The following is a 21714-nucleotide window of genomic DNA, read 5'->3' as shown; positions in this document are numbered from 1 at the left end:
TTTGGCCCTGAAGGTCTGGCTCGATGATATCCTTTTGAACAAAGGCATAATGCTGCGTCATAGCGCGCCCATCCACTTCCCTTGGGAGTCGTACACTGACAACACCATCAAGACAACATTCAGTTTCTCGGTACCGCCCTGACATTTTCGCCTCCAGCTTAATTGGTATAGATAAATGGACGTCATAAAATATTGAAGACAAGAAGTGATCGGTCGCACAATCGACACTAATTTTGAAGGATTGAGGGTGTCGCGCACGAGCGGTTCACTTCAAAGAAGGCCTATCTATGCCAGGCAAGTTTCGCCACACCCCTTAATATTGTACATTCGCTCAATTTACTTTTTGCTATTTTAAACGGGGTACTTGGGTGCCTTGTTGGTTGTTATGCTATACAATGTGACTCTCCATTAGCTGGAAGTCAAATTGTGACTTCATTCCAGGGAGACAACCTCAAACTGTTATTAATATATAGTTTTACACGCAGAATAGCTGGAATGTTTTCCCTTTTTCTGTTCAAATTTTGCTTTTTTTGAAGATTCATTTTTGGTTTAAGTGTAAGGCAATACGCTAACGAACGACCCTCACACAGACAAGTTTTTAACGTGCAAATTTTGGATTACCTTTTCAATCGAAAAACCTGTGCACTAAAAAGTGTCTTCCTTGAGTGACTCACAACGCCCCTCGTTTCCAAAAAGCATGCATGGACAATTAATGCTGTTTGAATATTGGCAATACCGGTACTTAACCATAAAAGGATGTCAAAGTAGTTTTATACCTTGGAGAAGTGTTTACAGTTGCACGAAAGTACGCCTCAGATGATATCATCGCCTGGCCCCTTTTAAGTTCATGATAGTGCAAATGGCGGCGATTCTATGAGCAGCGGTCCTTTTTCTACGAAAGGGACACTGCGTGACGCATGGGACAAGAAGCACACGTACTGCCAATGCAGGTATAATTGCTGATCAATTTTACATTGTCTGTATTGTCTGGCGTTACGGGAGAGCGATCTCTAGTCAGTCGATTGCTAGAGGTAATGAATTTGTGTGCATGTTGGAACATGATGAATAAAGTCATGTTATAGAATACAATTCATTCTATCACAAAAAGATGCGTTAACAAACTGCTTCTGAGAATTTGGAACCCGTCTGTGTTGAGGCGCAATACGCACTGGAGATCACGGAGGCCGTGCAGTAGGAACGCTGACTGCCATTCGTCGCGAAAGCCACACTTAGCACGGGCAGCTGACAGTTTTGGTGTTACAAGTCAAGACTTCTGTGTAATCGCAACGCTATCCCGGGTGCCAAGATGTATGTTGTCAAGGTTTTGGGCATCAGCTTGGCCGTTTACCTATTGGTGTGGGCATCTGAGACCTGCCCTTCCGCGCCCGGTGGTGCTGCGTGTTGCCTCTCGGGTTGGGAGAGGTGGAACGGTTCCTGTTACACCTTCATAGCTTCCATGGCCTGGAACAAGGCCCGGTCGGCTTGCCAGGCCTGGGGTGGTGTGATGGCCGCTCCGCGCTCACTGGAGGAAAATAATTTCCTGGCGGAAACGGCAAACAAAACTGGCATCCATTGGTTATGGCTGGCCTGTCAAAATGGGACCGAAAATTGGGGATGTGGTGATTTCTCCAATTGGCGAGCGGGACAACCCAGCTATTTTCCTGTCGAATGCCCTGCTATGCATACACGAGGCAACGATTTTGGAAAATGGAATGACATATCATGCGAAGGTGAGGCGCTTCGTGGTGCCGCATGTGTTCGTCGACCCAACCAGTTCCGCTCCTTCTGTCTACCCCTCGGTCCCGACGGACGGCCTCTCTCGGTGTGCCTTCGTAGTCACGTCGTCCATGAGTTCCCTACCACGACCATCAGCCGCTGCGGCTCGGCCTGCTGTGGCGACCCTCTTTGCCGATCCTTCAACATCCGAAATACCACGAAAGGGGGAAAAATCTGTCAATTAAGCGATGCCACCAGATTTGACGACCCCAGCAAGTTTGAGAACGACGGATCTTTCTGCCTGTACTTCGAAGTTTAGATCCACTGTGTCAAGGACAGAGTCATCTTGGTGAGGACAGATACACAAAGACTTTGTTCATCTTCTGGACAAATGGGACACCTGACCATTTGAAATACAAATTTAATTATCTCAGTCAACAGCCAGGCGCTTAAAAAGTTCCGACGGCTTGTACCTTTCCCTATTGTTAGGCTGCATAAAAAAGAGTTGGTGATCGTCCCCGCCCCTAAGAAATACATTCCTCCCCTCATTTTTTTAAAGATTTTATTTATTGAAAAAACCTTAAAATTTAGCGATATTTTGATATTTCGCGCTTTGGACATGATACTTCCAGAAATCGCCGATTACTCCCGAACATCTACATGTACCAGTGCAGATTCACCCAACATCGACTACATGACGCGGCAAGATGGAGCCCATGGAACGAGGTTGAGATTCACCAATATAGTGGCAGTCATTCCCAGGTACTGATTCCACTTTACAGAGCTACAGCGCTGAGACCCTGTCTGAAAAACCTCCTATTTTCGTCTGGCTGTACAACCTCCATCTCCTTTTTTCACGAATGACTTGCCTGTGTAGAACCCTTTCGTAAACAAGATAAAGAAAACTCATTTCATTTGAGGAAACTGCTCATATATTTTCTAATCCAGCAAAGATGTATGTTGAACTGAAAAAAAGCCCTCCCACCCCAAGATTTAAAAAAAGGACGCTCAACGCTCAACAATTATTTCTTATGTGGCCTTAAAAGTTATCGGGATGTGTCAGAAGATGGCATATTGCTGACTAAATGATACAGATAATCTGGGTTGATTTTATACTGCCAATGAAATACAGTCGATTTATCTTTCACAACCGTTCATCTGCAGCGATATTTCAATACGTCGGACATTTTGCCGTCTTCAAGGGAAACGTTAAGTGTAAACACCGGCAGAGTTGAATCAGATCTGAGGAACACTGAGTCATTGGGAGCTAGACCAAATGCATGGAAAGTACTTTGAAATTCTTCGTGTGCTGGCAGTATTCGGCTGTTGTTGACTTACTGAGACCTTACCGAGGAAAGAAAAATCGTTCCACCGGCAATATCAAAACTTGATTTGATTCCAAGTACACCTAATAGATTCACACAAAACAGGAGCCCACGCACATCTATATTTCAACTTGATATAAAATTTCAAAAAAGAACGTTGAATATCTAAAGTTTTCGGTTGCAAACAGGTTTATTTTTATCAAACTGCAAATCAAACACCATCGGTTGCGATAATTTTAAAATGCTTATAATGACTGTAATTAAAAAATTAAAATTTCTTAAACGCTGTATTTCAGAAGAGGCAAACAACGCGAAGAGGCTAATTTGCGTGGGACGTTTTGCTTCACAAGTTGCGTCAGATAAGACAGGACAAGCAATGTCTATGATTGTAATGGAGAGAGACAGAGAAACTGTACATACATTTCATAGCCACCTAAAGATTTTTAAAAATTTATTTCAACCTTTGTACACAGAGCCAATTAGTATAACTGCTGTACCATATCACATTATTGAAAACCTGAAAAATAGAAGTTCATGTCAGATGTATGAACAATGTGTCTCTGCCGCCTTTGTTTTGTGTCGTTTGCCTGAATTTGTGACTATTATTTACCAAAATCTACAGACACTGAAATAGCGTGCTCTATCGGTGTGTCAAGGGGACGCACAATGTTATCTCTACGGTTTAAAAGCTACACGATAGAGGATCCGCAGATGACCTGTCTACCGCTTCATGCGTTGCTGCATTATGCGCGGTACGCCCTGAAGCCGTCAGAGTGCCTTAAATATGGACGCGCGCGGGGGAGTGACTGGGTGTTTTTGCATGTCTCGCAATTTTGCGGATCGGAAGGGGCACATATTCGGCTATAAATTTTTTATATGGAAAAAGACGATACCGAAAACGCTGCCTGATTCGGAAGAGTTCGAATGTTGAATATTTATCACTTAAAACAAAATCTCATCAACGAAGTTGAGTGGTGAGATGGGGAGAGTTGTCCATCAGGGGAATAGAGGAATGTTTAGAGGGAGAAACTCTAGAGAATAAAAGTACATCACATTTTTAGAAAATTTATGAAAAATCTTCCCTTTGGCAAAATTCCTTGTCAGTTTTTTCAACCATCCATTTTTCCTCAGAAATGGTAAGCAATCTTTCTGATTGACCGAATGGCACTTTAAGAATTATCAGCTGCAGGACCTACAGACAGACCAAAAACCAACCAATATTCCTAAGCATTATTCTCACGTACGCTGCCCTCGTCTTGAGCCAGAACCCCAGACTACAGCCAGATGAGGTCATGGCCTAGGCTGGATACCTGACCCGATGATTCCAACTATTCTCGTCGAATCAAGATTTTATCAAGAGTTGTCAGGGAATCTTTGGTCAGGGAACCAGATTAGTCATGGACCAGCTCCTTGCTGCACATCTGGATGAATCAACAACAAGGGAATCCTCTCCCCCAACCTCTACTCTACACCAACCTGTAGAGGGAGCCCTTCCATTGGGCCCGTGCTAACTCGGACGTTTAGTTGATAACTATTTCATAAATGGGCCTATTTGTAATCGTCGAGAGAAGGTACTCATGCTTGAAATTGATGGGGACGGACATGGGGTCTTCTATTTAAACACAGAGATGTTTCTGTTTGAGATCTTTGCTCCACTGAGTAACTACCATGGAGCTAAAAAAGGCATGTAAGATGTTACTTCCAATCTCGCATGTACATGTTACGATGATGGGTTATCACACACCGCTAGATTTGTTCATCCCAGCGCCTTTTCATACAAGGCATTGGAATGGGAATTTGTAAATAAAGTATGTTAGAGCGACGGACTCGCATTGTGAGCATCAAGTTTCTCCGATCAACGTACGTGCATTCCGTGCACAGGGCACTATATGTTACTCTAGTTTTCTAAATTTTACCGACAATTATTATGCTGCAGTAGTAATGTCTCTTCCCGCTGCTCGTTTTGTCATGCTGCATTAGGCTATGCCAGAATCTTTTTTACGAGTGCTCAGAAGCCCGGCTAAATAATAACTTTTAGTTAACGAAGACAATTTTGCTACCTATGACTGCATATTCTGCGGTATTCCACTGGGACTCATTCACTGACAATAGAGCCAATACGACAAGTACCGAGCATCAGTCATTCAGGTTGATGATACTTTCCGTAAATTGTTACCAGCAGTTTGTTAGTAATGAAAAAAGTGATGTCGATCGCTATACTGGAGTGGATAAATCAACGTCATAATTGTCGGAGACGGGAAATGCACTTTGGACAAAAATTAGTGTGCGTTGTCTGCTACCATAATAATTTTTCAGGTCGATAACCATAATGTGTCATGACAGACCATCTATTAAGGAGGTCCGCTTAAATTGTTAGTTGAAGGACGCCAAGGCAAAGGAAACGGGCAGATAGAGTCCAAATGTAACCGTCTCAATTATACAGAGTTTTATTTACATGTCAACTTTGGGGGTTCAAATATCTAGGTTTGATCACAGTTAATAACAATTCAAATCCTTTATTCCTAAAATTCCTATAATTTCCCCAAATCCCTAAAATTACCCCGAGTGCCAGGCCGGTGTGCGACCGTGGACTTGGCCTTCCAGACAGCACCTAATAATGAACAGTGTGTGGAGTAAAGATCGAAAGCCTAGTGCAAATCTTACGAGTCGCTACACAAACAGCCTGAGTGCAATGCGTAATGAACAATATCACATGTACATGTACGCTTCACGTGAAACTTTTAAAATCAAGACGGTGAATTTTCACTCCAAAATCACTCATTCCGCGTTCTGCTATGACCCCAATAATCATCAAGTCGGGTCACACACTATGGAATCATAGATTGCGAGGGTGGAAAGACTGCAATTCAGCTATTACAATGCAAAAAGCTAGTTTTCATGGTAACAGGCTAATCCTAAGATACTCACTCTGTGGTGCCCACACTGGAAAGGAATATAATTGTTACTCGCACGCCGGCGCCCAGCGCACTTCCTTCGCGGGAATTTGTTATACATTTCAAACGGGCTGGGCGGCGTGCCAAATAAACTTTGGTGCCCCCCTAAAACACGCTTCCCTACATTACTACTGCGCATGGAATTGTGGAAAATTTATCAGCACGTTTCTAAACAACCTCCCAGCAGTAGCAGCACTTAGACTGGTTCCCGTCCCGAACTTAGTCTCTGGACAGACGTCCTCCGAACGTAGCAGGGACGGGGGACCAGTCCACCATTCCCTATGCAATGCATTGGATTCGTCCATTATCTGGGCCGTTTTCCAATACTCAACTTCGGCTGCGTCTCAGTCTTCAACTGTTTTTTTTTCACTACCTGACTTTGAAGCTGTAAGCGTACCAATTATTCTAATAGTGCCACAAAACATCATATAAGATGCAAGAGAGCAAAAAACTACAGTAATCAAATTTGATTTAAACGCTTCAGGCCCACAATCCGGAATTGGTTTCGGGGACGAAGCCTGAGACGGAGACGAGGTTGAGTATTGGAAAACGGCCCTGGATCGTAATTATGACGTCACTTCCATGGCACCTGAAGTTCAGGCACAACTTGAGTTTCCGTCTAATGGAAGCTGGTAATCACTGATCAGAAGTGCGTGCACTTGCATGACAAAGTCATGAACCAGAAAGCAGCACTTGTCGTGAGCTTAGCTCTCGGCCAATCAACGCACTGAATCTGTGGAAGAGGTATGCTAATCTAATTAGATTTCATCATTAAAAAAACAGATTAGGACAACAAATTTCATCTGAGAATTCGGAACCGTCTGTGTTTAGGAATAGTGCACTCCTCAGATCACAGTGGCCCTGCAGAAAGCGCGCTTGCTGTCTGTCGTCGCTAAGGCACAATTGGACACAGACCAACAGACGATATCGGTGTTGCTATTAAATATTAAGGACTCCTGTTTAATCGCAACGATATCTCGTGCGCCAAGATGTATCCTGTCAGGTTTATCAGCATCAGCTTGACCGTTTACCTAGCCGCATGGGCGGCAGGCACCTGCCCCTCCGCGCCCGGTGGTGCTGCGTATTGCCTCTCGGGTTGGGAGAGGTGGAACAGTTCTTGTTACATCTTCATACCTTTCACGGCCTGGAACGGGGCCTGGTCTGCTTGCCAGGCCAGGGGCGGCGCGATGGCCGCTCCGCGCTCACTGGAGGAAAATAATTTCATGGCGGAAAGGGCAAACGAAAATGGCATCGGCTGGTTGTGGTTGGCATGTCGAAAAGGGGAACAACATTGGGAATGTGGAGGACTGGAGGCGGGTATTTTCTCTAACTGGCGAGAGAGAGAACCCAGCCATTTTCCCGTCGAATGCCCTGCTCTGCGTACACGAGGCGACGATTTCGGGCTATGGAATGACGTAATATGCACTGGTTTGTGTAAGGGTGGTGCCGCGTGTGTTCGTCCCCTCAACCAGCCCCGTTCCTTCTGCCTCACCCTCGGCCCCGATGGACGGCCTCTCACCGGGTGTCTTCGCGGTCACCGCATCGGTGAGTTCCTCACCACAACCATCGACCACTGATGCTCGGCCTGCTGCGACGACCTTCGCTGTCGCTCCTTCAACACCCGAAACAGCCAAGGGGGAAAAACTTGTCAGTTAAGCAATGCCACCCGTAGTGACGATCCCAGCAAGTTCGAGAACAACAACTTTTTTCTGTCTCTTCTTCGAAATCTAGAGTCAAAGCCTCATAGGACAGATAAACAGCACAGAGACTTTGTTCAGATTGTATCTTTAGAGCACCATTAAAATGTGTAACGTAGTGATCAACTTTTACCGTAGACTGTTACAGTTAGCACGCTCCTGACGACGGACAGCACATACTTTCAGGACCATACATAAACTCATGAAATAGATATCCTACATGGTGCTACCGCAAACCTCTTCAACTAACTTGCTACCTTCACTACAAAAAGCTTCAGAGCTCATTTTAACATCGATTTGGAAGCCGTTGAAATTCCGAAACACGAAATCAGGAATTTCAACTTAGTTCATATAAGAAGAAACCTTGTGAGGAATCTTGACGAAATCTACAGCACTTTAAATGCCCATAAACGTTTGAAAAACATTAATTAATAATAAAAAAGTAAGGAAAAACATACCAGAAAACTGTCAGGTGCTAAAACCGCCCTAAGGCTTGTATTTTTCCCGCAATTGTTAATTTTGATTTTTTTCCCCTAAATATATGTCTTTTTTTTCAAACATCCATTTGCTGTGCAGATTTCAATATTTGGACATAAATCGTCTCCCAAAGACGAGAAGACAAAACCAAACCGGGAATGGTGTATTGAACCTGTTCGTGTGATAGCAATATTCGACAGTTTTCGACTGCAGTCTGACCAAGGCAATTTTAACGTTGATCCCAGTCCATTGAATTTACTCACACGAGAGATCACACATAGATGTATAAAGTTTGTTTCAACATGATTTAACATTTGGAAAGAACTGTAGAAAAATTTGAGTCACGAATATCGTATGTAGGTTGTTTCATTCAAACTGTAAATAAAACTCTATAATTTGAGACAGTTTTAAAATATTTGCAACCGATGTTATTTGAATATTTCTGGATTTTTGCACTTCAAATGGACGTAGTGAGTGAGTTGTTAGAAGTCAGTAAGTGACAAAGTGCGTCAGATAGGAAAGGACAAGCAACATCCAGCGTGTGTACTCGAGAGAGACAAAGAAGTTGTCATGTTTGTCCACGTTTATGGTTAAAGTTTATTTTAAACTCCATCTATACTGAGACAAAATCAATATTAAGCTGTGTCATAACACTGTTGATAACCTGGGAAATCATAACAGATGTTAGTGTCAGATCTTGATATATGTAATGTGTCTCTGTAGCCGTGTTTTATATCGTTGTGCCTGAATTTGTTGCTACGTGTATTGAACTTCAGACTGGAAAAAAAAACTGTCTCTATGGGTGTGCCAACGTGGCGCATAATGTTATCGGCGTGTAGCCCATATACAATGCTAACAGCTGGGTAGCTGGGATGACAAAAGGGGTAACTACTACCCTGTGAGAACTCTTGTCCTTCCCCCTTCTCCCATCCCACCGGAAGAGCCTAGCAATTAACGCCACCGCATGCTAGCAGTTAGAGGAACATCTCAAGTATATAAAAGATACATCCTCTTGAACATACGTGAGTTGTGTGATAAAAACACGCAAGCGGGGAGGGGTTGCATGTTTTGCCATTTTGTAGTTTGGTAGGTAAGTGCATTTTTAATTATGAGAGTCCAAAAGATTTTTTTTTATTTTGTTTCGAGATCATTCGGTTTAAAATCGGACGACCAAGATCATTTTGTTTGTTTGTTTTGATTTTCACAGTTGAAAAACCAGGGACATCTGTCTACTGTCATTATTTATTGCGCAATTATAATCTGTATTAGATTAATTTAATCAGCACTGGTCACAGCTCCGAACAGCTATAGGGGTTCACAAGCGCCCTCTTGTGACATTTATTCATTAGTCTTCGGATATCTTCTGGGAGCGCCTAGTTGTGCACGATTGTAAGAATATCCTTCGCGTTTATGTGAAAAAAATTAATGTCCCGGATATCGCTTGATATGATAGGAATCATCTTGGCACAGACATGACAGACAAGCAAACAGTTCCCTAGTTTGCGTTGTAAGAACTCTTCTTTCTTCCAATTTAAGTCGAGTCGTTAGGATGTTGTTTTCCCTTTGAAACTGCTTTAAAAGAAAAAAAATATAAAAACTGAGAGCCTAACGTTACTTCATTATTTTCACACTGCATGACCAGGCCGATCTAGGCTAGCCTAGTACTGCAGTGCTACGGTAGGCACTGACTTGTTTATGACGAAAAAAGGCACATTCTCCATGTAGTACATGTTTAGATTGTTGTATAGTACATGTAGGGCTATCGATATATGGTGGGTGTGATCGGACGATCATGACGATTTATACGCTCACTCGATTTTTGTGCAATCTGTCATGTTTTTATGTCCATCTATTTATTTTATTAGGCCTAGATACAATAAGCTTACACCGTACACGACATGACACGATGTGCTGATATTTCTGAGCCAACCACCCTTTCTTTCTAACTTGCGGTTGTGAAACTGAAACATTCTTTTCAAAAAAGGAAATACAGGCACTAGGCCTACACTACAGTTGGAGATTTCATATTGGATCGACTGATTCTTACCGTTGGACATCCGGGAACTTACATGTAGGCTATGGGCCTAGGCCTACATGCAGGCCAGAGTGCATTTCTACATAGCTTTGACAACCACGAAGGGGCATTTTGCTTCTTTTGGGTGTGTTAAAATGCCACAGTGTGATGACTGGGAATAGCGTAACCAAATTTTTGTAATCATGCTGATTGATACCCCACAAACTGTGGATTCTGACGTCCATTCCTTTCTCTCTCGTGGGAGAGGAGTGGACGTCAGACCCCACAGTTCAAGGGGTAGCTGACTGACTGATTGTGCCCAACGGCGCCATGCACAGAATAAACTAAAAAACTGGAGCATTCACAATTGGGCATAATATTTGGACTACTCCATCTAGACTTAATGACATGGTCCATGCATAAAGTTACAACTTACATGTATAAAATAAAACGGCGTTTATCACTAATGCTCTTGCCAGCAAGGAACATAAACAACCAGTTAATGAGTAAATATGAGTCTTCCTCCGAAACCATTATTTCAATATTTGTTCATGTTATTCTCAGGGATGTGAGAATTTGGCTTTTTAACTGATTTCAGCTTTTTTGTTTAGATGTTGACCCTGAATTTCAACTTTTTTGTATAACCGGCCTGTACAAAAGTATGGAAACTTTTTACATTTCAGCTTTATGTAGCTGTTCTCAGCTTTAATTTTATGTCCACTCACACCCCTGTATTCTCCGACCCTAGTAGGCCTATCAGGAGTTTGCTCTGTCATGCATCTGCTTTTGTTTTTTGTCTGACATGGAACAGCAGTAGGGAAGTGAGTTGACCCAAGATCAGGATGGCAGAAAAGCCAGTCAAGACCGGCTCCAAGGTGGAGATCATAGGAAAGGGCTTGCATGGCAAGGTGGCGTTTGTGGGCGTGACTGCCTTTGCATCGTGAGTTTGTAGAGATGGAATGGTTGTAGATGGGTCATTCCATGAGGCTGGGGCACAATTTATGACGGTGTCCTTGTTACATCGGTAACTTTTACCTCCTGTCATGACCTGTAGAGTAGGTCATTTACTGTGTAAAAATGACACCTACCTCTGTATTCAGCCTTGCCAGATGTATACTTTGGAATCCACATGCAGGGAAATAGCTGTTCATTTTTATGAAACCAAGTGACAATGGACACCGTCACAAATTGTGCCTCAACCTCGTGGAATGACCCAGATAAAACAGGTACAACTCATTTTGGGGACAATTGCACATTTATACCGGACAATTGCATATTTATACCGTACATGTACGGAATGAGTACCATTAGCATTCATTCAGTGATTGTCGAAAAAAATATCCTTTTGTTCCCAACACCCATGAGAACTCTGTCCGTACACATTCGTGTCATGCAGCTGATCCCTTATACATAGCACTGGGCTTTCTGTAACTTATTCTGTTGACATGGTAGAAGGACTTGCAGGAGAGCCATTCATAAATTCAGTCCCCTGAATTTCGCAGAAATATCACATTGTTTAACATGAGGCCTGACCTGTGACCAAGTACACATGCACTGTATGGGCATCTGGTTCCAACAGCAGACATTTTAAACTGATAATGGAGCATGGGGTCTAGCCAAGGGTGGTGATAAAAACAGAGACGTGGAAAAAGTGCTGATTAGCTCACTAGCAACACCACCAGCCCAGTTGATACGTCCCAACTAGAGCATCTGTCCCAACTACAGTGGCGCAGTCTGGCCGGCCCAAACTGTGATATGGTGTGCCATAGAATGTGCCATCATAACTCGGTATATATCGGCAGCACGTGTTAGCAGAATCTAGTTTGGGTGAAATGGCAGGTTGGCATTATTGGAAGAGTCTTTCACAGGTGTAAGCCACAAGTAACCCAGAGAGGGTTGAGAAAATTTCTGCAGAAATTTACCGGCGTTAGGCCGGCCCAATGACAACACCACAGTTGGGACCATGCCAATCATAGTGGGGACAGATGTGGCAGTTGCGACATAACACATTTACCATGATTTATGTCTTGAATTGTGACCTGTGTCAGGCCGTATTTTGTCACTAGAGTGGTGTCATTGTTACGTATTTGAATGGCACCATTTGAATTTTGACAGGGGCAAGTGGATTGGGGTTGTTCTCGACGAACCCAAGGGAAAGAACAATGGAATCGTCCAAGGCAAGAAATACTTCAGTTGCCCGGACAACCACGGGATATTCGTGCGCCAGTCGCAAGTAAGAACACAGGCTGTGGACAAAAATTTTGGAATCGATGCTCCTTTGCGATAATTTTAGTCATCTAAAGTCTTTAAGATCACCTATGACAAGCAGTCGTTGATGTCATGTACTGCATTCAAGATCGTTTCTATTCTTATAACTGGAATGGATCTGTTCAATACATACGTATACAGCAGTTACTTGAATATTTTTGATCATTTGACCCATCTTTAGACAACCCCTAAGGATTTAAAAAGTTCATAAAATAAACCCAGAAATGACCGCATTAGACTGTCCTTCAAGAGAATATTTGAAAGGGAAAACCCTGGGTACTGTTCATCTTGACACATACAGTTGTAGTTCTTTCTTGATTTTTCTAGCAAAACCCACCAAAATCGGGCAGGAACTGAAAAACCAAACAAACTTACAAAACGTTGACCTGGCCAAGATTTGAAACCCCAGCTCAGGAAAGTCACCACCATGTCTCATTGACGCCCCTGTTCTGGATTAACCCTAACAATCCCAAATCCTCCAATTTCAACACGATTTAACATACACCCTTGGGGGTTAGGGTTAATGTAATAAAGAGTGTCATAGTCACTATTACTTACATCATCAGATCACCGTAGAGGAGTCTCCCCCAGGCAGTGGGACAGCGTCCCCAGGAACTGCCTCGCCTGCCCCCACTGGCATACCCAAGGCAGACAAGGTAAAGTGATGAATCTCTTAAACATTGGCACAGCAATCAACACAATATTTCTTGTTTCCAAACCTTCCACTACAGCCCCATTCCCATCAAATTTTCCCTGTTAAGTCTCTTTTTTAACTTAAGCTAGTCTTTCAAAGTGCTGTCCATTCAGTATGTATTGAAGTTTTTCCCTCATGCAGCCTGTTCAATGCGACAGATCCCGACACTGCTGAAACGAGAACGCTGCTTAATTTAAGACAGAGAAAAGTCCGGTTGTAACGGGAGACCTGTTGCTTGACGCAGCATGACTTGATGGCACTATGCAGCACACTGGATTTATAAGCACAGAGCACTGGCACAGTTGGTTAACCCACTATACCTGCCCACCCTTGTTGTCTGCTAAATTTAACGGCGCACAGCCACTTGTGACCACTGGTGCATATTTGGCAGGGTTAGGGATGACTCATGCATGCGTCCGTCTTTAATGCATGTTTTGAAGGTTTGTCTCTTACCATCAACCCCAGTGTGGTAGCTGAAAGTCGGAAATTTAGCTGGAACCTTTCAAGGTACGCCAGTGGGAGTTACGGGCTTGTGGCTAGAGTCACTCCCCATAGGCATGTGTGTTAATATTGGCCACAGCCACTTGATTTGGACACAACTTTAGATGCGACATTTCAGCTGGGTCTTTGCTGGAAAATTAGAATGCTTCAAGTCTAGCAAAACATTGTGTGTCAGAGCTGTCTGGACTAATTTTGCTCTTTCCAAAAGCAAAGTTGGTTGTTTAAAAGAGAAATCAGTTAATTAGAATCTCTTAGAACAGATATCATTTTGCAAATTCACATAATGTTACTACAGGCCCCGGCTGAACTGTTCCATTTAAATCTTCCCTCAGCGTGATGTAGCTCACGCACTAAAACTACCAAAAACATTGACAACGAATAAGGGTTAGCTAACAAATTATTGCACACAGTTGTCTCCGTCTGGGAAGAAGCAGCCAGCAAGCACGTCAATTAAGTCCAGCGAATCACCGGCGGAGAAAGTGAGTCCAGTTCTGTCATGCATGCCTTCCTAGCAGCCGCCTGCCCTCCAAACATTTCAATAGCCATCACACTGCATCTGTTATATGTACCCTGCGCAATTCAGCTGTAGGCAGCTTGCTCTGGCTTGTGGACGTTTCTTTCATGAGGGGTGTGAGAGGGGCGGGGGGCACAATTGAATGCCATTTTATCTTTCAGGCAATTTGCTGCCTTTTGATTGTAGTCGGAGGTGTTTGTTGTGTAGAGAGTGGGAAATGTACTTCATCCTACTTCTTTAATTGCAGTGGATGGAATTTCTGGCTGAAATCTGTCCATTTCGCACGATAATATACAGCCTATACGTACATGTATGCGTCATTATCATTTTCGTAAGTACCTGTATAACATTCCGCTGAAGAAGAGCTCATCAGAGGAACAACTTTGTGTTTTTGATTAGTCTAAAACAAGAGCGGAATAGAGAGTGTATCATTTGACGTTCTATTGAGTGTAAAGAAAGAATTAATAAACGGGAAGTTTGGTCAGGTCCTCAAGACTCGTATTACATGGCCATGTAATTGGTAATTGTTAAAATTTCAGCCTTCACCCCTTTCAGTTAAGCTTTTTAATAATGGAGAGCACACGTCATTGCATTTTCTAGGGCTTGCAGTTCTCAGGAAAGTTCTTTGTTCATATGAAGAGATGTTTTTTTAATGAGCAGGATCAGATTACTTCATTGTAACATTGTCATGCCAAGCCATTGAAAATTGACGGCATTTGAAAAAATTATTCCTTTTATAATTGGTATTGTATTGCTCATACACATTAATTATGCATGAATGCATGTATCCATTCCGTTTGTGTGGTTCATTGCCTGGATTTGGTGCACATGTGTGTGTTGTGTATATTTCCATTTCTAAAAACCCTTGTTCTTCCAGTCGTTGTCCGTCCGTCGTATCGCCAAATACTCCCCCGCACGGCGATCCACAGAGGGTTTGTCGAGAGTGAGTCTTTCGCCGCTTACCCGCGGTAGTTTGCTTGCATGGATCTGCATTCTTTTCAAAGCATTGACATATTATTTTTATCTTTTTTCTTTTGTTGTTTTTGATATTTGGTTTTTGTTTAAATGATAACTTCATTGGAGATTTGAAAGTTAACTATTGTTTGTTCTTCATGTTGATTAACTATTTGTAAACTTACCTCTCCATTAGTCTTTCCAGTCGGTTGAGGGTAGACTTGGTCGCCACTTTGAATAAAATTGTGGCTTATAGGCTAACTGATTGGGGAAAACTCAATGACGAGCCACAATCCTTGACAAGATAAAGATGAGATACTGCCTGGTTTTTTACTCTTCATTTAACGTTAATTCCCTTTCAGGTGTAAAACTGTGAGAGTTTTCCACTTCCACTTTTTTCAAGCTACATGCGCCATGACGACACTTTTTTCTTACATTGCATTCATGTACTTATCTGTGACATCTCGTGCAGTTTACAAGTAATACTGTTTTGAAAAAAATTTGAATTGTTGTCAGAGCCTAGAGTTTTCAGCCTCACTTCTCTCTGTCTTGAGAAGTTTTTACAGTGAAGAAAAAATGCAGCGTGAAATGAAATGGTATTTTTCATGGGGTTTTGTGTTTGAAATCTACCCTTTTGACAATTGTTATACCTGTCTGGAAATGAAATTTGAGTGCATGCTTGTTATGTTTACTTGCAAATCCACAAACTAATTGTTTAAAAGTTGATTTCAAGATAAAGATGTATAGAATATTTGAAAAGAAAGTAAAAAACTTGTACATTAGGCCAAAAAAGTCTCCATTTCTGGTCAGCACGCGTTGCCATAGACCTGCGGTTCAGCACAATTGAAAAAGATTTTTATTTCATATAATACGATGTCCAAAAGCTGCCAAACTTGCTTGATCACCTAGAATCCTGCTCCTGCTTAATTTTAACGTGTGTTAGATGGGGTACGGTTGTGTTATATGTATTTAAACAGTAAATAGCGAGGGAGCCAGTCTATTTCATTGTTGGCAGCGGCGGTACCTACGTACATACATCATATTTTGGAAAAAAAAGGAGGGCAAAGAAAAAAGGCGGTGTCGCCACACCCCTTTTTAAGCCAACCCCTGATCAGAACTCGGAGACTTTTTTTTGGCCTTAGTCAACAATTTGAGTTACTATTGAAATTTCCTTTGATCTTCCGTTACACAAAGAATTTTTTTTTAAAGCATTTGCGTAAGCTTCATGCACATAAAATGCAAAGGGGACATGTGGTGTCTTCAATTCAAGGTCTCTGCATGGCACTCAGTTCCTACAGTTCTTAAAAGATGTTTTCTAAAACACAAAATCTGTTGGCATGATGCTCATGTCATTGATATCGACTTCTGTACATCTCAAAGTACCGCTTAAGAACAGTTAACTAAATACATGTATAACTAACATACGGGCCGATACCGGTCAAAACTGTTGACTTCAAAGTTCATCGTTGTTGGGAAGATACAGGTCATTCCATGAAGTTCGGGCCCAGTTTGTGACGGCGTCCCTTGTTACATCAGTGAAAATAAACATCTTTTTTCCCTGCATGTGGATTCTAAATTGACATTTTTCTAAATCTTGCTAGGTTCTTGTAGTGGTGTGCTTCATCTTTGCTGAATACAGACTTAATCTGTTGTAATGTGGAAATAATGGGCAATAAAAGTTACCGATGTAACAAGGGACGCCGTCACAAACTGTGCCCAAACTTCATGGAATGACCCATCTACGTACATCCATGTCAAACAACACTGCAGAATTAGTGTGATGTTTTTCTGAAGACTTAGAACTGCAGTTAAACTCTGCGGGATAGGTTGCAGGAAATTATGCAAATCTTTGGCAAGAAATGGAGGACTTCACTGGACATAGCCGAGTCAATTAGATAAATATTTTTAAATGGTTCAAGGTTGATTAACTTCCAATTGTAAGGGAGTGGAGATATTTATCATGCCAAACTGTGATGGCCTACTTACAAACTTTCTCTAACTCAAATGAAAATTGAGCACTTACCCGAGCCATGATCAGTTGATCAGTCTTTAGTTGTCGAAGTTGTCATTGAAAATACATGTATGCTTGCATTTGAATCAATCATCCCCTTTGATTGTGTTAGAGCCATCGTAGTCACTATAATGACTTCTTTCACTCTGACACTTGATGCATAGCATACCTACGTTATATGCCAACAGAAGTCCATGTTATGTGGTGTTCTAATGTAACCTTGCTCTCATCAGTCATCGTCCAAGGTTGTTGATTTATTAACATCATTCTTATTGAGAGATGCTTCTTTTTTTTCTCCCTGATCAACCCTTTACCTCTGTCCTACCCATCACCCGACCTCCCACAGTCCCGTGTGGAGAGCCCCATCACTGATGCCCCTTCAACGCCTTCCTCTCGCCTTCCTCAGCCCCCCACAGCCGGTAGGCCAGCCATCAGTGGCGGCGATGCTCAGAGCTCAGAGCAGGTAACACACAGATCCTGTCATCGGCTCAGACTTGTACCGCGAGCATGAACTCTGTTAAGTTTGAGAATCCTCGTTTGCGTATTGGGTTTGTATCCTAATCCCCAAACCTATGATTGCATCTTCTCCGAGATCCAGGGTTGTTGTTTTTGTATTTGTGTTAAGATATGGGAAAAGTTAAAGGCAGTCCGTGTCCAAGGTGAGCCCCATGATATGTAGTTGAATGTCAAGTCCAGATGCCAAACTGACATCTTGAACTCCATGAGAAAACAAGGACGTTCATCATTTGTGTGAGCTGTGAGCCATGCAGATCTGCCTAAATTAGACTAATCTTGCCCTGTCTTCAATCATGCACATGATTTGAAATAGACTTTAAATCCTTAAAAGTCTGTGATCCGTGTCATCAAATTGACGATGCGTTTTCTTTGGAGATTCGACGAAACCGCTCTCCGTCCAGATTAATTACCTCACCTGGCTAGGATTATTATGCAACACTGCACTGCAATATTTCCTACAGAATGTCATAACTTGATGCGATCCATAGGTGGGCTCACTGAAGCTGGAGGTGCAGGATCTGAAGGAGAAGTTGGAGACGCTGAGGATCAAGCGAGCCGAGGACAAGATGAAGCTGAAAGAAGCCGAGAAGATGAAGATACAGCTGGCGCAGGTAACCGAGGGAACCTCTCCGAACCCGGAGCACAGTGGGGTGTCGGAGAATGCGCACACGATTGCGGTGTGACACTCACACCGGGACTGTTCCCAGCATTAAAACATTTGGGTGACACTGTCACTTTCTGAACAGAGGCCTGTGATGTTGTTTGTCTGTCCTTACAGTTGGCCGAATTCAAAGCCAAGATGATCGAAGCCAAGAACGACCTGGAGAGACAGCTTCAGGAAGCCAAAAAGGTTTGTCAAACGAAGTCATACCCCCCCTTTCCCAGCTCATCCTCGCACTCCTGATATCCTGCTTGAAGTAGCACACTTCAGTAACTCTTGGAAAGGGGAGAGATGTAAGGCCCGCCCCTCCCCCCACATTGGTTCACCTTATTTTCCCCCTTAAGAAGTACCAGATTTTTGAAAATGTATTTAAAGTTTTTGAAAGGGGCAACCCCCCCAAGATAGGTAAGCAGAAGCACCTTTGGCGGCCATTGAAGTTGTCGCTCGTCTGTTGCATCAATCAGGTTGCCTGTCCATCCATTTGACGCATTGGTTGGACTCAGATTCGTTGCTTGCACCATTTAAAAGAAATTCATCTCTGTCTCGGCGTCTAGGAAGCTCGCGAGGCAACAGAGGCTCGCGAACGATACCAAGAGGAGATGTCGGAAGTGGCCGAGACCATCGAGATGGCAACTCTGGACAAGGAAATGGCCGAGGAAAAAGTGAGAATCAGGCGGCAGCAGTTGCTCAGGAAACCATTGATTTCATTGTCTTGCTCAGCGTCAACTGTTGTTAGATTAATCCCAGCAGACCAGTATCCTCCAACTTGAGTACAATTTTTTTTACACTCGAGGGCCAAGTATACAAGATTTCAAAAGTCTTAACCCCGGTTCTTGATACATATTTGGGAAATTTGTGACTCCTCTAGAGATATCCGCCACCCTTTAAAGAAGCGGTGGTACATTCTATGCTCCTTCCAAATGGCATCAAGTTCTATGACAAATGATGGTGGCTATTCCATACCTGCTGAATTTTGAAGAGTCTGGGAAGTGGGGCTGGCTCAAAGGACTTCTAAAATTTCTAAGACAATTTAGTCTGATCGTTCTGCTATTTTGTTATAACTTTTCCGGGCGTTGTTTAGTGTGACTCTCTTCAAGCAGAGGTGGACACCCTGAAGGAGAAAGTTGAGGAGTTGACCCTTGACCTCGAACTACTCCGGGGAGAGATCGAACAGGGAGGTAAGAATCACAGCCTCAGGCTTGGATTACGATACTCTGTAATACGATCTACCGCGATCTTATCTGCTAGTGGAACTGATCCCAATTTCGCGTCCCGGCGCGAAGGGGTTAATTTTAAACATCTTGTTTTGTTTCCAAAGGAACGGATGGTGCCTCAGCCAATTACCAGTTGAAACAGATGGAGCAGCAAAATGCACGTCTTAAAGAAGCACTGGTCAAGTAAGCATCATTTATATTGCCTTTGAGTGTCATTCTTCATATTTAATTCACCTCTTAACCAGTTGTCATCAGAACTTTGGCTTAGTTTTCAACTCGTTCCAGTGACAAAAATTAGGCTGATATACCAAACAAATGCATATCTTTTCTCAAAAACACATTTGAATATAACAGCATAAAAGTTAAGACTCAGAAGTGCTTATTTGATAACGACTCCTAACTGTACTTGCCAATTGGTGCAAGACTGTATAGTCTTTGATATTGGATCCAGCAGTCCAGGATTAGAATCGCTGTTTAGTTTTGTCTAACTTTTCCCCGGTCCACTGCAGATTGCGAGATTTGTCTAATGCCGAGAAGCACGAGCACCAGAAAGCTCTGAAGGACAAGGACAAGATCGTAGCGGAACTCAAGGAGACGAAGGCGCAGAAGGAAAGTGCTAACAAAGCCCTCAAGGTAGGGAGAGTAAGGCAGGGATCCAGACCAAGATGGCTGGGTTTCACAGCTTCCTTTGCAAAGACTGGCGTCTGTAGTGTTTACGCCTTTTATCAGTGATCATTACCAACATACATTGGAACTAGACAAAGGTGACTGAAGTTGACCTGCAAGTGTTGGCTGGCACCTGTGCTTTGGGTTGTAGGTTCATGGTGTATGCGTTGAGTGCTTACGGGTGCAAGACAAAGGTAGCTGAAACTTCCATGTTTTCTCTCGTAAAAAAAATCCAGCTCACATTTTTACTCTTTTGATTCATTTCTGCAGGATGCTGAGAACCAAATCATTGAACTTAAAGAACAAGTAAGTTCCTGAATTAACAACTAGGTCTGTAAGATAGATTGATTCGCGATTCAACCACACTACAGTTCTTAACATTTGATGAGGTCTTACTGAACCTAATGATATCTGTTTGGATAGAAATTTTGTGTTGTTAGCTATTGAAAGCCTTGAAATGTCATTGTTACAACCCGTCTCCTGGATGTTGGATGGATTTATCTTTATCCTATCTCATTCCTTGGTTCATGCACTTGTTGCAAACGTTACTAACACTGCATTTTTCTGGGGTCGTACGTCCTGGTCAGGTGGATGCTGCTCTTGGCGCCGAGGGCATGGTAGAGACATTGACCGACAGGAACCTGGAACTGGAGGAACAACTCCAGGATTTGCAGACCACCGTCGCGGACCTGGTAAGATGTTCGGACCGGAGGTTAGATCCTCAGCGATGTCTCCGATAAACAAAACAAAACAGCAGATGAAGTGAACTGACATTTACTGAGCATGTCAAATTTCTTTTGTTTAGTCATTGTAGCTGCATAAATTAGTAAAAACACTCCTGAGCAGGTCAATCAAGGGTTGTTAAGTCACAAAGGGTTGGAATCAACTGCAGTAAAGGCGTTCTTTTCAATCTTGTGTCACTGCTCATCACCTGTTCTGAAGTGAATTCTGAGCTGTGGAGATGTGACCCAACTTGATTATTATTAATTGACTTCTGATTACATGTCACACTAGGTAGGGACAAATTCAAAATTAACTTTGGAAGACTTATTACTGTCAAAAATGCTTTACTTTTCAGACCTTTCAGATATTTAACCTTTGACCTTTAACCTCAGGAATCACTGAATGAGATGAATGAGGAGCTGCAGGAGAATGCCCGTGAGACGGAGCTGGAGCTGCGGGAGGAGGCAGACATGCAGCGCAGCAAGGTGGCGGAGTACCAGCGCCGGATAGAGGCCATGAAGGAAGCCGCCTCCGACAGCCAGGAGACCATCGCCAAGTTCCGCCAGCTGACTGCATCCCTGCAGGTATGGCCGTGTCTATTGAACCGTGCCACAGCGCTGGTTAAATATAGAAGCCGAAGCCACAGAATGCCTGCTTTGGACATGGTCTACATCCGGGCCCGGTTTGGTGAAGCTGTTGGGCTAACAATATTGGGCAGCTGAGCAGAATCTGCCAGGAACCAGTTACACAATATAAACATCACATAACAGTTGGTTGGTAGTCCGCTTTTGTTAAGCAATTTGTGTCTG

At 43.0% G+C, this 21714-nt stretch overlaps 1 protein-coding gene and 1 long non-coding RNA gene across 8 annotated transcripts in view; both read left to right on the top strand.

The window, feature by feature from the left end:
* The first annotated feature begins 926 nt into the window (after positions 1 to 926).
* Positions 927 to 3594, top strand: LOC110973882 (uncharacterized). Its single transcript, XR_015427557.1, has 2 exons — positions 927 to 2065; positions 2349 to 3594. It is a non-coding gene; the product is annotated as an uncharacterized LOC110973882 (long non-coding RNA).
* Positions 3595 to 9529: 5935 nt separating this feature from the next.
* The window catches only part of dctn1 (dynactin subunit 1), a 45182-nt gene continuing 32997 nt past the window's right edge, over positions 9530 to 21714 (top strand). For 3 of the 7 annotated variants that reach the window (XM_087144583.1, XM_087144582.1, XM_087144580.1), the window contains exons 1-16: positions 9530 to 9676; positions 10995 to 11123; positions 12299 to 12416; positions 13018 to 13107; positions 14057 to 14125; positions 15038 to 15103; positions 17472 to 17588; positions 18130 to 18252; positions 18420 to 18491; positions 18857 to 18964; positions 19384 to 19480; positions 19621 to 19699; positions 20026 to 20149; positions 20453 to 20488; positions 20770 to 20874; positions 21298 to 21489. In XM_087144583.1, the coding sequence (XP_087000709.1) occupies positions 11026 to 11123; positions 12299 to 12416; positions 13018 to 13107; positions 14057 to 14125; positions 15038 to 15103; positions 17472 to 17588; positions 18130 to 18252; positions 18420 to 18491; positions 18857 to 18964; positions 19384 to 19480; positions 19621 to 19699; positions 20026 to 20149; positions 20453 to 20488; positions 20770 to 20874; positions 21298 to 21489 (1494 nt within the window). In that variant the 5' untranslated portion in view covers positions 9530 to 9676; positions 10995 to 11025. The remainder of the gene's footprint in view (positions 9677 to 10994; positions 11124 to 12298; positions 12417 to 13017; positions 13108 to 14056; positions 14126 to 15037; positions 15104 to 17471; positions 17589 to 18129; positions 18253 to 18419; positions 18492 to 18856; positions 18965 to 19383; positions 19481 to 19620; positions 19700 to 20025; positions 20150 to 20452; positions 20489 to 20769; positions 20875 to 21297; positions 21490 to 21714) is intronic. The other 4 variants (XM_087144581.1, XM_087144585.1, XM_087144584.1 and 1 more) reach the window with 4 other exon arrangements.

The sequence above is a fragment of the Acanthaster planci genome, linkage group LG13 (genome assembly GCF_054643075.1).
Source record: "Acanthaster planci isolate LZ-2023a linkage group LG13, COTS_SCS, whole genome shotgun sequence".
Lineage (NCBI taxonomy): Eukaryota > Metazoa > Echinodermata > Asteroidea > Valvatida > Acanthasteridae > Acanthaster > Acanthaster planci.
Note: the sequence above shows the minus strand (reverse complement) of the source record. Positions and strands in the feature narration are given on the sequence as shown.